Here is a 14,430-nt window from a genome sequence, read left to right as displayed (position 1 = left end):
ATGATTCTATGAGCACAGCAGCTGCAGTAAACTCGAGGTTTTCAAGAAAGTGGGACATATGCAAAGTGGCATTGATTTTGTCTTATGTGGGATTGGTTGTGTGGGACTACTCCCTTGCCAACTCCCTCCCTCTTGCTTCCTTTATCTGACACTTTCCAAACATCCAGTTTGTACAGTGAGAACAAAGGAGATGGAATGCTTGTAGTAAGATCCATGAAGCAGAGCAGTGCCAAGATCCTCAGGTGTCACATGGCTCCCCAGCTCTGGTGGTACTTTGTAGTGGGTGGGAAGGTGTCAGCATAGTGTGTGTTATTATACCTCACTCAGCGAATGGTACTTTAGGAGACAGCCTCCAGCCAGTGTCAATCTTGCTGAACAAGGAAGGGACTTTTTGTCATCTGCATGTTGCCCCTCCCTGTTTCAGGTGGCCTATTCCACTCTAGTCCACAAAAAAATCCCCACTTTTGGTTTAGAAGATGAAGTAAAGGGAAACAATACAGTAGACCAGACCTTTCCTGAAAATAAATATTCATATTTCAGAGGCATATAATTGATCTACATGGGAATATATGCTCTGAGAAAAAAAATCAGAAGCACAGCATTATGTGAGAAGATAGCTCCACCAGACTAAAACATCCTTCTTTTTCTGTTTTGTGCAAGTCTGTCTTTTAAGTGTTGACAAATCTAGAAGCTCAAGCTGGTATTGCTACCACAGCTTCATGTTCTTGGGTGCAGCCAGTATCGAGGTTGAGCATGTACTCCCAACCTCACCCACATACACTAGTGCATATATACATGCATGCATATATGTAAACATGCTTGACCAGCTGTACAGATCAATGCAAGAAATGCAGCACTCACACAAAAATCCAGTGGCACCAACAGCCTCATCCTCTTTATCTCTTTGGCTGACCACAATGAAAGCCTGTTATGGGAAAATATAGATACATATAGAGATATATACATGCACAGTCCAGATTCCCCAGCCTTACCCAGTCTACCCAGTAACCTGATCCCTGACCTGCGGCTGCCTCACCCACAGGCAGACACACAAATGCATGCCTGCATAAACAGGTCTCTCTGGTGGCTGGCCCAGGGACTGGCAGGTACTGCGAGGGTTTGGGGAAGAGGCAACGTTGTCCAAAGATGCTTGCTGCATGCTGCAGCTTGGAATTGATGATGGGAGCCCCTGGATGTTCTCCAGCAGCTGGGAGTTGACAGAATAAGCACTGTAACCCAGGGCAGTCTCAGCAGTGACTCACCAGTGGGGGACAGAGCCTCAAAGGCTTTGGATAGGTTTTCACAATAATTGAGGGCAGCATGTTCATTTTTAATCAGACACTTGCATTATGACGGCGTAATTTGTTTACAACCTTCCTGAGAGTCCCTGTAGTGTCTTTAGCCAACTTAAAACAAAAAGAACAAAAAAGAATACTGCAATATAACCGCATACATTGGCAAACAGTGCAGTGCCTTGACTTTACAGCCTCAGCATCAGCACCTCTTCCAGGACTGAAGCACCAATCCTTCTCCCAAATCCTTGGGATGGGAATTACCTGAGGTGACTTTGAGATACTGGCTGACTAGTGCCAACTTTTAAAGTGATGACTACTGTGTAATCACAGTCCTTGGGCTGGCATTTCAGCTTTCCTCAATTTGTTTCCTTTTTCTTTTCTTTCCAAATGCAAATACATGTTGCTTGCCAGATTTCTTCTACAGCATGTCAGATCTCATGATACTGAAATAAATTGTATAAATGAGCTCTATGCAACAATGTTCTGTCTTCCTTCTGGCATAGTCAGTCTGACCTAGCCTCAGTCTCACAACTGGAGATGAGGAATGAAAGTCTCTGTGTCAAACCTTGCACAACAAAGGACATAGCTTTGGATTTGAACTTGACAAATTTATTAGTGACTTACAAAGTGGCCATCTAGCAGCTGAATGGTTAATACTCAGTGCAGGCTTGGCTGAGGCACAGGTTTATCAGGCTGTTGAGAAACAAAAGGCACAATTTTAATATTGCTTTAAGTCAGTTTGACCTGGCACATAGATTAGGAAGAAAAAAAGTCCTACTCAGTAATTAGTGCTACCCAGAGTTTCTCCCTTGTGCTGGTACTGGCCATCATACATAAGAATAATGAATCAGATCCATGGCTTTATTTCATCTGAACTATCCCAGAACAAATGGAAATAAAGGGGAGGTTTGGTTTCAAACCAAATCAGTTCCTTAATCCTGTTTATGGCATTGCTGTGCAAATGCTTAGAAGGAAAGTGAGGACAAGGAGGCAGGAGGAAATCCGTACTGTGTCCCCTGCAGTGCAAAGGACCCACAATGACCATGAGACTATTGTAGAGGTTATTGTAGTCCTCCCACTGGGCATACCTGCAGTGCCAGTCTTGTTCCTTGTTGTGTGACAGAGGAATTCATACAGAGGTACTGTATGAATTCTTCTCTTCTTCCCCCTTCACCTCTCTCCAGCTGTCCTTCACTGCAAGGTAAACCACACTGGAATAAAGTTTTTCTGTTAAATCTTCCTGAAGGGAAAGTTAGTTAACACTATGAGCCAGTGCCTCTGAGGTGGCTCAATCTTAGAAATGAATATCTAAGATATTGGTATGTGGTAATATATTGGTTTCTCCTGTTACACTCAGTCAGTCAAGAGTACCTCTGCTCATGACTGTGGTAGCACACTTGGGAAACAGCCTGTAGAAGGGACACTTTGCAAAAGGATAAAGAAAATGCCTACTCTTAGTGTTTTACTCTATTTTTCTAGATTTTAAGATTTCCTTCCTGTGAGCAGCATCTTTTTTCAGAGTGTACAACACTATCTGGAACAGTAGGAAGCAATCCAACCCATATACAGCAACGCTTTTATACTCTGCCTTATATTTCCCACTGGCAACATAAACCCAGTTATTTCTTGGCTCATCCTTTCATTAGTTATAATCCCCTTGCATATATTACTCATAAAATAATACAAATTCATATTTTCAGTAAGAAAATATATATTGGTGGCCTTTTTTTAATCATCCTCAAATCAATCCTATTTTCCCACAACTTGTTAAACCAAGGTGGGTTTGTTTGTTTGGGTTTTTTAATTAATTTTCCACTACAGCTCATTTAAATTCATTTTGTATAACCTGATATGTATGGAGCAGAACAAAGAAAGTACTTGAGTCTATTTATATGCGATTAAATAGAAGTGATATATCCACGTCTTTTATAGATGGCTTTAATTTTCACTGTGCCACAAGAAAACATTTTGCAAAAGCAAAGTATATTTTCCCAGAATGAAAATTTAAACTGACAAAGCATCAACATACCAGGTGGGCGACATTATTACTTTTTACCACATACCAGTTCTTTGGAACCTATTAGAGGTGGTACACACAAGTATTAAGCTCATCAGCAGTTACAGTGATCTGTAGAGAGACATACAGCAAAACATTTAAATAAAATTGAGACCACATGCTTTGCAATGGTATAACTTAACTCCTGGAGGCGCCACAGTTTGGTACAAACTGGCCCCACAACCGAGGTCCCACTCCACCACAGTGTGTCTGGTATGAATTTAGGTAAGTTATTTTTACTCTCTGCCTATTTTGTGTAGAGTAAAATGAGGCCTGTAAGAGCCTCTAAAAATTCTCCAATATTCAGGAAAAATATTCTTTGCCTTTACGATTTTTTCGGAATCCTTCTGACCAGATGACCTTCCTTAGCTACTTCTGCATCACACATGGCCTCTGACTGAATTAGATGGCTTAAGTGACAGTGAATTTATCATGTCCCATGATCAATTTTTCCATAGTTTAAATACAAAGCTGAGCTTATTTTAATCTACAGTTGTCTAAATCCAACCCATTCTACAATTTTAAAATTCTATTTCCTACTACAAAAATAATCTTTACATAGGGTGCTGATTATCATAATCTAGTAATTAATACTACACCCCCTACAAAATGACTTCTACTTCATAAATGCACTTTAGAGAGACTGAGCCTCTCTGAGCACTAAATGTGAGACAGGGCATCTTTCAAAATTCAAATTATTCTCCAGTTTCTTTCAGTTCTTGGGCGCCTTATTTGGGACATTCAGTTTGGGGACTTTGATTTCTTCAAGAGAAGGAAGAAGCCTTCCAGATGCAAACAGTAGTTTCGCTAATCTAGACAGAATTATTTTTTAATCTGCCCAATGCCTTTAAATAAAAACTACCTTTTCCAAGTCAATTTTGCTTGCTGCTGAAGAAATACAAAGGGCATTAGGGCTATCAGGAGACTAATCTCTATTTAATTTAGTTATTTTACATGTTTTAAACTTTTCTTTCTTAAGCTTTGATTGACTGTGACCCTTCTAGCTCGACCTATCATCCTCAAGGATTTATAGTTTATTGTTGCTAATCCCAGGCCAGGTTCTCTCCATTTCCACTCTCTGAATAAAATTCCCAACAACTTTTGATTAGCTCTTCTTTTTTTTCCTTTATCCCGCCTTGTCTTCCCACCACGCTCACATCCCATCTGTTCCCTCAGCACTGCCAACATCTCCTGAGTGATGCCAGTCTAGCTGGAATTGCAATGCTAAAAAAGTCTCTGTCTCTGGAAAATATCACTTCCAGCTATACAAATAGCTACTTATCTGCTTGCTCTCTTTGTCTAGATGCTGAGGAAGAAAGTAACCAACCAGATTTCTGCAGGAGCCGGAGAGATTTCTCTCCTCACTAAACTTATGTCCAGTACTCTTTTTTTTGGCACGGAATTAGTATGGAGGTTGGATAAAGCAGTGCCCTGATCTGAGTCTTTAGATGTCCTTTTTGCTATCTTTAGTTAAACTATGTCAAGAAAGGGAGGCAATATAGAATAAAATGGCCCTGAAGATGTCCTTTACCTCATGGTCCTGCTTTGTTAGGCTCTCAGGTCCAGGGAAGGATGCAGAGGTTCATATGAAGAGAATATAAGAGCAGTGGTTTGCCAAGATAACCACCAATTCCAGGGAGTTAAGGTCTGCTTCTTTGTCACAAACCTGGCTTTTCTACCAGGAGCTTTGTCACTCCATGAAGGGACCAGCTAATTACCTCAGCATTTTGTCTCTCTGCATGTAGCATTAATTCGGCAGACCTAGGCTCTTCCAAGGTTGTAGCTCCCAGAAAAAGAACAGGAAACAAGCACGTATTTTCAAGATACTAAAGGGAAATAACTTACATGACTGCTTTTAGGGGAAGAAAAGAAAAACTTCTGTCAACTGTAAGCAGATCAACATCTGATGATGGAAACACTGATTTCTTTCTGGCATGTCATTTCCTGCATGGCAGAGAAAATATTTGATGCTAACTGCCTTAAATATAGCCAGCGCTGGAGAAAAGCACCTTATTTGAAGAAAAAAAGTATTCTACAATGTTTGATGCAGTGGTCACAGTACTCTGAAACAAAAGAGAGTGTGATTACTTTCTCCTAATATACATTTTTTTTTTGGCCAAAATCTTTTCAATTAAGTCTCCAAGGACAGGAGCACTGTACCAGTGTCACTACCTGGCTGACAGCAAAAGACACAGGCTACTGCAGGATTTCAGTTTTCTCTAAAAATGTATGAAGGGAGTTAAAGGTCTTGGTTGGGAAGTCATAAATATAACTCTGATATGAAATGGCTTATGGTGGCCAAGAAGAAATATTTGTACTTTACCAATAGAAATACAGCTGAAATTATGCCCTGTCCATGGGCTTTTCTCCCCAGCTGGATGCAATTGGGAGTTTTCTTTTTCCATTAAGCTGGGAAACTGTTCCTGAAAATCAAGAATAAGTTACTGCTTCCATAACTTACAAAATATGAGTAAGGCAGGTGCCCCCCTTAAAAGGAGAAACACAAACAGATGAAGTACATGTAAAAATATTACTGATATACTAAATCTGTCAGTTTTCTCACACAAAGTTAAAAAAAAAAAATCTATGAACTCTCTCCTGGAAATACAGATCATCATGCATTATCTGGCCAAGAAAAAAAATAGTGTTTTGAGTCCCTCTTACTGAACAAGCTCAGAACAAGCCTTTAAATGAAATAATAAATGCAACTGCACCCAATCACTTTATTAGCAAGCAGAATATGATCCTAATCTTTCAAAGTGTCAAATAAAACCCAAAAGCAAAAAAACGAAAGACTACCACAAGATAAATGCATATGACTAGCTCTTCTGAAGGCAGTAAAAGAAAATGTGACTCTTAAACTTTAAAGGATGTTTCTGAGATTTCTGTGGTGGCATACAGATAAGTTCAATGAAAGAGATTTCAGCAAAGATTATAAGATCTTGTGCCAGCTAATGGAGAGAACTGTTCCCTTACAACACAATGAATTGTGCTACACACTTTGTGCATCAGCAAAACCCATCATATCAGGATTTAGAGGCATGTAATCGCATCTGAATCTAAAGATCAGCTGCAAGGGCAGGCAATTCAATTCTCCCACTGCTCTAAGCAAAGCTTGATACCTCATGTGGGAACCACTCTGCAAATGAAGGAATCCAAAAGAAGGAATCCAAAAGTACATATGATCATTTCCATGGAAATATTTTTGCATTTGCATTCTGCTTGAAAGATTACTGGCCTAAGGATTCTTACTGAAAGCTCTTATGCAACAGCAACACTTAACTCATGCAGAGAGGATGCTGCATTTCAGGGCATGTCTTGCAAAACTGTTTCAGGCAAATGACGACTTTTAGCTCTGAACTTTGTGCTCATCAGCCCTCAGGATTTTCAGATTGTGATTGCTCAGCATTTTCTAAAACCAGGAAGTACCTCAGATTGAGCATTCCAAAGTTAGGGTACAGATCATCACCAGACTTTAAAAACCTGATACAAGTCCTATCTCTGCCTTCTTAAAATATTACCATGTTCCCACAACCAGAGTACCTCTGTACCTCTAACAACCTTGTACTGTAAAGAAGAGCTATCTCAGCTTCCATTTACAACTGCTAGGAAAATAAGGCAGTAATACTCAGGGTTCTTTACACAAGGCATGAGTAAAAGACAGGCAGGGAAAAGATTGGAGTACAGTACTCCCCCACATCCCACCTCTCCTCAAGCTAAATTACTCCTTTATATTCTATGTCTTTTTTAGTGATTACTGAATTTCTTCATGCTGTTCTCCAAAGATTACAGAGATTCTGTTCAAACTTTCTTGAGATAACTCCAGTTGAAGTCTTCATAAATTTATCCATCTGAAAGCTTTAACTAAACATTATTATTCAGATAAGAGTTTTTCCAGACAGGGTTGATGAAATTAACTGAGGAAGAGAGACACAAATGAAGATTTTAATTAAAATTAATACCTGCATTGTAAAGGGTAGACAAGATGTATGATCACAGTCATGTCTTCATTTATTAGAGTATTTGATCCTAAAAAGAGAACCAAGATTTTGGCCCTACTTCTACTTTGAGTAGTGTGAGAGGGCTTTAATTTGGTGGGCTATGCCGAGTGTTTCTCAACACTTCTGGCCAAAAACAAGAGGTAGAAATCTCATGGCAGAATACTGGCAGATAACCTGCAGAGATCCTGATACCCCTGAGCACCTGCATTTAGGGACTGCATTTCTGAGATAACCTGAGTCCCTGAACACTGGGGGGGAACGGGGTGGAGGAACTTCATGTCCTCCCATCAGTGGCCAGTGTTGGGGAGGAGCAACTGTTGAGCTAAGATCTCCATTAAAGTACAGTTCACAGGTCTCTTTAGACCATTTCTATCCCTTAGAACTGATAAATGAATCCAGTGATCCCTTCCTGAGCCTGATGTTGATAATTACCTCCCACCAGTATCTTCTGATTTAGTATGGAGTCATCTTTCTTCATGCACAAGGTACCTGCATCTGCTTGCCCTGCAGCATTTTGCCACCTTCCCTATTCCAACCTGGCACACTCAGGTGAATAAACACAACGGGATCAAAGAAAGGATTTGAGGATTGAAAGAAAGTGAAGAGTTGAACAGAAAAAGCTCAAAGGGAGGAAAACTGAGAATGTTTTGGAAGGTTCCTAATTTTGCTTTCCAAACACATCCAGTAGCTGACTTGAAAATGTCAACGTAAACTCTTCCCCTGCTGCAGCCTTTAAACTTTCTGCCTCAAAGTTAAAGAGCAGATACACAGCCCTGTGGTGACAGAGAGCTAATGGAAGATATTTTGGAAGAGAAATATGGAATGGAGCAGCTGAGTCTGGAGGTGTGGGGAGCAGCATCCATTTTGTTTACATGGCAAGGTTTTGGTAGTTAGGGCTACGGGGTTGGATTCTGTCAGAAGGTGTCAGAAAGTTTCTGTTCCCATGTTAGTTGGAACTTGTTCCAGCCGTCTGCAAGATAGCCCTGTCACTGGCCAAAACTGAGCCCATCAGTGACACTGGCAGCATCTCTGGGATAACATATATAAGAAGAGGTAAAATAAAGCTGCACAACAGCAGCTGGGAGAGAGGAGCATGTTAAACAACAGTGCAGACACTAAGGTCAGTGAAGAAGCTCTGTCTGGAGAAAGACACTTTACTTAGAGCTGACCTGCTTTGTCAAGATTTTGGGCTCATACAGCTTATCCTTTCTTCCTCAGATGTTTCAACTCCTTTGGTGACGTGCAAAGGATCATGGTGTAACTATATTTTATTGCAGGTGTGAAAACCCTTGCTAAGAAATTAGAAGAAGGGGAATAGGACAGAGCAGCTAGAAACAAGACCATCTACAACCAACTACAAATGTTTTTGAGAGTGAGGAAGAAGGACTGAGGTCTTTAATCCATTTTTCTCTATCCCTCACAACAACATGAGTTTCTGAGCACAAAGAGAGAGTGATTTACATTTATGGAATTTAAAAACACATTCAGACTCTTTGCAGCACCATAGGCATTTTCTTTTTGTAGCCTTGCATAGGAACTCAGCAGTGAAGTGGATAAGCCCAAATTTGGAAATCTGGAAAGCATTACACACACATAAATGCAAAACATTGCATGCAACTCTATCTCCAGAATTTTTTTTAAAAAGTAGCACTTTCTTTTAATCTTCAAGAAGAAAATTTCTGCTAATCTCCATCATTAATTAACATGCTTTTTCTTCCACAGCATTTTTGAACGATGGTTAAGAAGACATAGGCCCATGCTAGAAGTTTACCCAGCAGCCAATGCACCAATTGGGCACAATCGAGAAAATTACATGGTCCCCTTCATCCCTCTTTACAGAAATGGAGAATTTTTTAAACCCTCAAGAGAGCTGGGATATGACTATGCATATCTGCAAGAACCAGGTAATATTATAATTTTGGGTAAATGTAAAAGGTGAAGTGTAAAATGTGTTGCCTATAACCTGGAATATGTCTGCCATATGAGCAGATAAAAAGTCCTTCTATTCCAGATTTTTTCCTGAATATAGTCCCCAAATTGTACCTGCTTGTTTTCACATTTCTGGTCTGATATCATACATATCTGACATGATACTGTTACAAAAAAATCCTACTGATATCAGTGCCATCCATCCTAGCCTACTAATAGCAAAATCTGACCCAAATGGTCAGCTAGTGATCAGAACTGGGGAGAAAAAGTGCTGGACTTCAAGGCTGTCATTATGGAGAAGATTCTTCTGGGAGGTATTAAAACACCTGAAAGACAATGCAGTCATAGGCCAGAGACAGCATAACTTCATGAGGGGAAAGTCCTTCTTATTAAACCTGATTTCCTCTTATGACAAGATAACCCACCTCATTGGTCAAGGGAAGGCAGTTGATGTCATCTCTTTGGATTTCAGTAAAGCTTTGGATACTGTCTCTCACAGGACTCTTCTGGACAAAGTGTCCAGCACACAGGTGGATAAACACATCATGTAATGGGTGAGCAACTGGCTCATGGGTCAGGCACAAAGGGTTACAGTGAGGGGTGACATCAGACTGGTGACACGTCACTAGTGGGGTTCTGCAGGGCTCTGTGCTCTTTAACATCTCCATAAATGACTTGGACACCAGACTGGAAGGGATCCTAAGCAAGTCTGGAGACAATAAAAAACTGAGAGGAGCTGTTGACTTCCTCGAAGGCAGGGAGGCCCTGCAGAGAGACCTCGACAAATTAGAGGACTGGGCAATCACCAACCATATGAAGTTCAACAAGGGGAAGTGTCAGATTCTGCACCTGAGATGGGGCAATCCTGGATGTATGGACAAACTGGGGAATGAGATGCAGAAAAGACTTAGTGCAGGGGCTGAACTATAAGCTCTTGAAACAGCCAGATGAAGACCAGAAATAAGTATATATATTTTTTAATGAAAGACATTAGTTTCCTAAACTCATACTATTGCTAGAATTGTACAACTCAAAGTGCCAAATACCATGACTTTCAGGAATTCTGAATCCTGAAGTGGTACTTCAAGAGGAAGGAAAAGGTAAAATACTTACCATTCATCAATTAATTTCTGTTGCTTCTTGGACTCCTGCCTTTTCCCAGGGGAGTACATATCCCTCAGAAAAAGAAAATCCTATGAAATTCTGCCCATGTTTTTAACACAGAGGTAAGGAAAGTAGTTCCTTAATTATTCTGAAAGATCAAACAACGAATGAAATTCCACCTTGTTCAGAAAGCCCAGGTAATCCTCAGATGTCACTCAACGCCTTGTTAATCTTGCTGAGAAGAAGCGATCTCAAGCTATTTCTTATCTGGAGGGAAGAACTGGTTACAAATGGAAAGTGGTTGGACTCTCAAAATACGGATACAGATTTTCTTACCACTCTAGCATTTAAATACAGACTTTTCTTCAGATAGGAATACTAGATTCTTGTGTACTCAAGGGAGAAGAGAAAGTCTGTGGTTGGCAAACAGGAAGTACTGGACAAATAGGAAAAATTTACTAAAGAAAAAAAAAAGTCAGTAGCAAAGATCTGGGTGGTAAAGCAAAGGCAGCATTTCTGCAGATCTTCCAGATGAGGAAGAAGAGGAAAGGCAGAGAAAGAGAACAAGACAGAATGAGGAATGAGCACACAAAATCTGGCCCCACCCTACTCTCAAGACCTGGCTTGTTTGCTTTTAAAGAAAGTGGTTTAGGGGTGATTTTGGTGGTGCTGGGTAGACAGTTGAACTAGATGGTCTTGGAGGTCTCTTCCAATCTTGATGATTCTGTGAGTCTGTGAAGAGCAGCAGTTCTGGGTTATAGTACCAGCAGCTTAGGAGAGATAAAGCAGGGCTACACAGATCATGAAGAGGCTGGTTACAAGAAATAAAACTTGGAAAGAATCCAATGGCAAAATGGCATTTTAATGCTAAATTAAATTGTTGTTGTGTCTCCGAGGAAAAATTGATGCTTGGAGCTCTGCTTTCCACTGCAGCGCAAATCAGTGTGTAAGAGTATGTAATTTTAATTGCAGCTTCATTTACTTTTATATGTATGACAGTGCTGAAGCAGAAGTGGTTGCAAACAGTGTGTAAAGAAATCCATCCCTCAGGAATCCAAGGCATGTGTCAGAGTGTAGTTATTGGGGAGCTGCTCTGAGTGGAATCTGGAGCAGACACCAAGCTTTCCCCAACATGAGAATTGTGAGCTGCAAAATGACCACAACCTACACAGCTGCCTGAAAACAAACAGGAGCTTTGGAAAACTAATGGCACCACCTAACAGTAGCTGTCAAAACAAGTTGCTCTGTCAAGAGCTGTTCCAAGAGCTTATATTTCAGCCCCCAGACTGTCTTTTCTGTATTTTTTTCTTCTTTCAGAAATGAAAACAGATAAATTTACAGATTCAGTTTTGACTTTTTCCCAGAAAATCTTCCTCTCCCAGTGGGATGAGTTTTATAGAATCACAGAATCATTTAGATTGGAAAAGACTGCTAAGATCATGAAGTCCAACCATAAAACCAGCACTGTCAAGCCCACCACTAAACCATTTCTCTAGCATCAGATCTACATGGTTTTTGAACACTCCCAGGGATGGCACTACCACTTCCCTGGGCAGCCTGTTCCAGTGCTTGACAACCCTGTCCATTAAAAAAGACTTTCCAAGCTGTAATAATGAGGACACTGATGAAATCTGTGGGAGCTGTGAACTTTTCACCACTGCAAAAACAAGTAATGATACCTTAAAACTGACTGAGGGACTCCATAACGTGAATCTCTCCTAGCTCATCTTCCTAGTTTTGATTGTGGAAGTCTCACTGGCATTTCCTTTAACATCCAGAGGGACACAACCAGTGAGACACAAACACACCAAAAATGGCAGAAACCAATTATCCCCCTCCCCCTTAAGGCTAGTTTAAAAACCTCGCTATCGGCCCTGCTAATTCCTGGGCCATGATACTTTTCCTCCTCTGAGTCAGGTGTACCCCATCCAACATGAGCAGGCCTGGTTCCATGTAAGTGACCCTGTGGACAAAAACCCTAAAATTCCACCTATGGCATCAGTCTCTTGGCCATGTATTGATCTGTTGAGTTTTTGTATTCCTTTCAGTATTTTCCCCTAGTACTGAATGAATCAAGGAGAATACTACCTGAACATCTACTCCTTTAACCAAATGCTCCAGTGCCCTGAAGTCCCTTTAGATTATTACCCTGGGATGTCTTCCTTCAATCTCATCCCTACCCACCTGGAATACTAATAGAGGATAGTCAGAAGGCCACACCAAATCATGCAGCTTCCTGGCTACATCCCTTACCCAGGCCCAGGGAGGCAGCATCTTTGCAGAGCACAGTGCATGTAACAGCATACTCTCCAAAGCACCGTGATCCAAGGGGATCTACAGATTGTTTTTCTAGGCACCAGTAAAAAAACGACAGGAAGATATTTACAGTCTTTGTGGGGGTACACCATACTAAGTATGGTTGAGTACCTCTAAATCAGTCCAGATGCATAAAGAGCATTCAAAAATAAACCACCATAGGAGTTCCCAGAGAAGGTGCCCATAGAGGTGCTCTTCCTTTTCCTTACTAGCTAGTAATTACCACTAATAATGGTCTTTAGAGCTAATAATTGAGAGATGTGGATTCCAAATCTTCCTTGGCCCAAGCAGACAAGTATTATTATTTTTCAAATTCAAGCCACCACATTGTTGGGTGCATTTTGAACAGGTTTCTTTCCAGCCTCTGTTGTGAAGCGAGACCCCTCTATGGCAGGGTTTTCATAACTCATTAAGCCATAGAGAGAAAAACAGACACACACATTCATATCACAAAGCAAGAAGGCAGCTGATCATCTAGAAATGAGTAGCTGCTGAGTATTCACCAAAGAAAGAGGATTTATTGTGCAAAGAGTGACCACAGAATAGTTGTCTACTGCCTCTCCTCACACAGGAGCTATCAAAGAAAACAGAATGCAGGTTCACAATTAGTGACGGGAAGCTTTTTTCCCCAATCAATATGTAGTTAAGGCAGGGATATTTCTGCTGCTAAAAGTTGTGATAAAAGTCCAAAGAACAGCTTGAAAAGATGACAGAAGGAAAAAAAAAAATCCTCCGATGACTATTACACACAACACCACCACATCTGTTTCAGGAAATCCTGGACCTGCAAATTTTGGAGGCTGGGTAAGTATTTTGTGAAAGCAGTGTAATAGGCTTGACCTTTTCTTAAGCTCTCCCTAGTGCTCTGCCTCAGTTATTGTTGCCAAAGGATGCTGAGCTAGCAGGACCTTTGGTCAGACAGTATCAAACTTCTTGGGTTACGGTCTGAACTTTTGACAAACCGTAAGGAGCACTGGGGACAGTGAACTGTGTGCCAGCCTTCTCAATATGAAGATTGGGAAACAGACAATCAGGGCTGAAGAGATTTGTTTAAAACTGTTTGTGACAGACAATTTCTACCCATCTTGCCTCTTTATGCTCAGCCTTCCGGTATTATCTATTATAGAACTTCCATAAGCTGACAGTACATTGTATCAAGTAGCATGATCTTTCTTCTTCTGTTTTTTTCTAGCCCTTGAGTCTTTCCAAGACTTTTTGACACCCTATCTTCAGCAAGCCCGTCAGATCTGGGCTTGGTTGGTCGGAGCAGCTGTGTTTGGAAGTGTTGTTACTGCTGTGCTCACAAGGCACATCAGGCCCTGCTGGAAGAAAAAAGGAGGAACTTCTTCAGAGATACAACCCTTGCTCATAGAAAGTGAAGATTACAACAATATAACTTATCAGTCCAATTTCTAGAGGCCTCCAGTAACTCAGTCATGTTACTAAGGTGCTAATCAAGCATGCATTGTTTGATTGATGTTTACAAATACCTTGTTGAGGTGTGCTGTAGAAGGAGGATGGGCAGTCTCCTCAAGTCTCTTGTAACCTCCAATGTTGTAGCATCTTATCAGATCCACTCCTACAAAAATCTCCCAGATCCAACATAAGCTACCACACCACCCAAAGAACACTGTGTATTTCTTATGCTTGATTAAATAATGTTCCTCTGAAATCAGACTGTCTTGTGTGTTGGTGGATTTAATGTATAATTCTCTTTTATTTGCTGTAG

General features: G+C 40.7%; 1 protein-coding gene across 1 annotated transcript in view; it reads left to right on the top strand.

The window, feature by feature from the left end:
• Nucleotides 1–14,117, top strand: part of TYR (tyrosinase) — a 42,061-nt gene extending 27,944 nt beyond the window's left edge. Inside the window, exons 4-5 of the mRNA XM_069015627.1 lie at nt 9,075–9,256; nt 13,894–14,117. Of these exons, the coding sequence (XP_068871728.1) occupies nt 9,075–9,256; nt 13,894–14,117 (406 nt within the window). The remainder of the gene's footprint in view (nt 1–9,074; nt 9,257–13,893) is intronic.
• The last annotated feature ends 313 nt before the right edge of the window (nt 14,118–14,430 follow it).

This window comes from Aphelocoma coerulescens, chromosome 1 (genome assembly GCF_041296385.1).
Source record: "Aphelocoma coerulescens isolate FSJ_1873_10779 chromosome 1, UR_Acoe_1.0, whole genome shotgun sequence".
Classification (NCBI taxonomy): Eukaryota; Metazoa; Chordata; class Aves; order Passeriformes; family Corvidae; genus Aphelocoma; species Aphelocoma coerulescens.
Note: the sequence above shows the minus strand (reverse complement) of the source record. Positions and strands in the feature narration are given on the sequence as shown.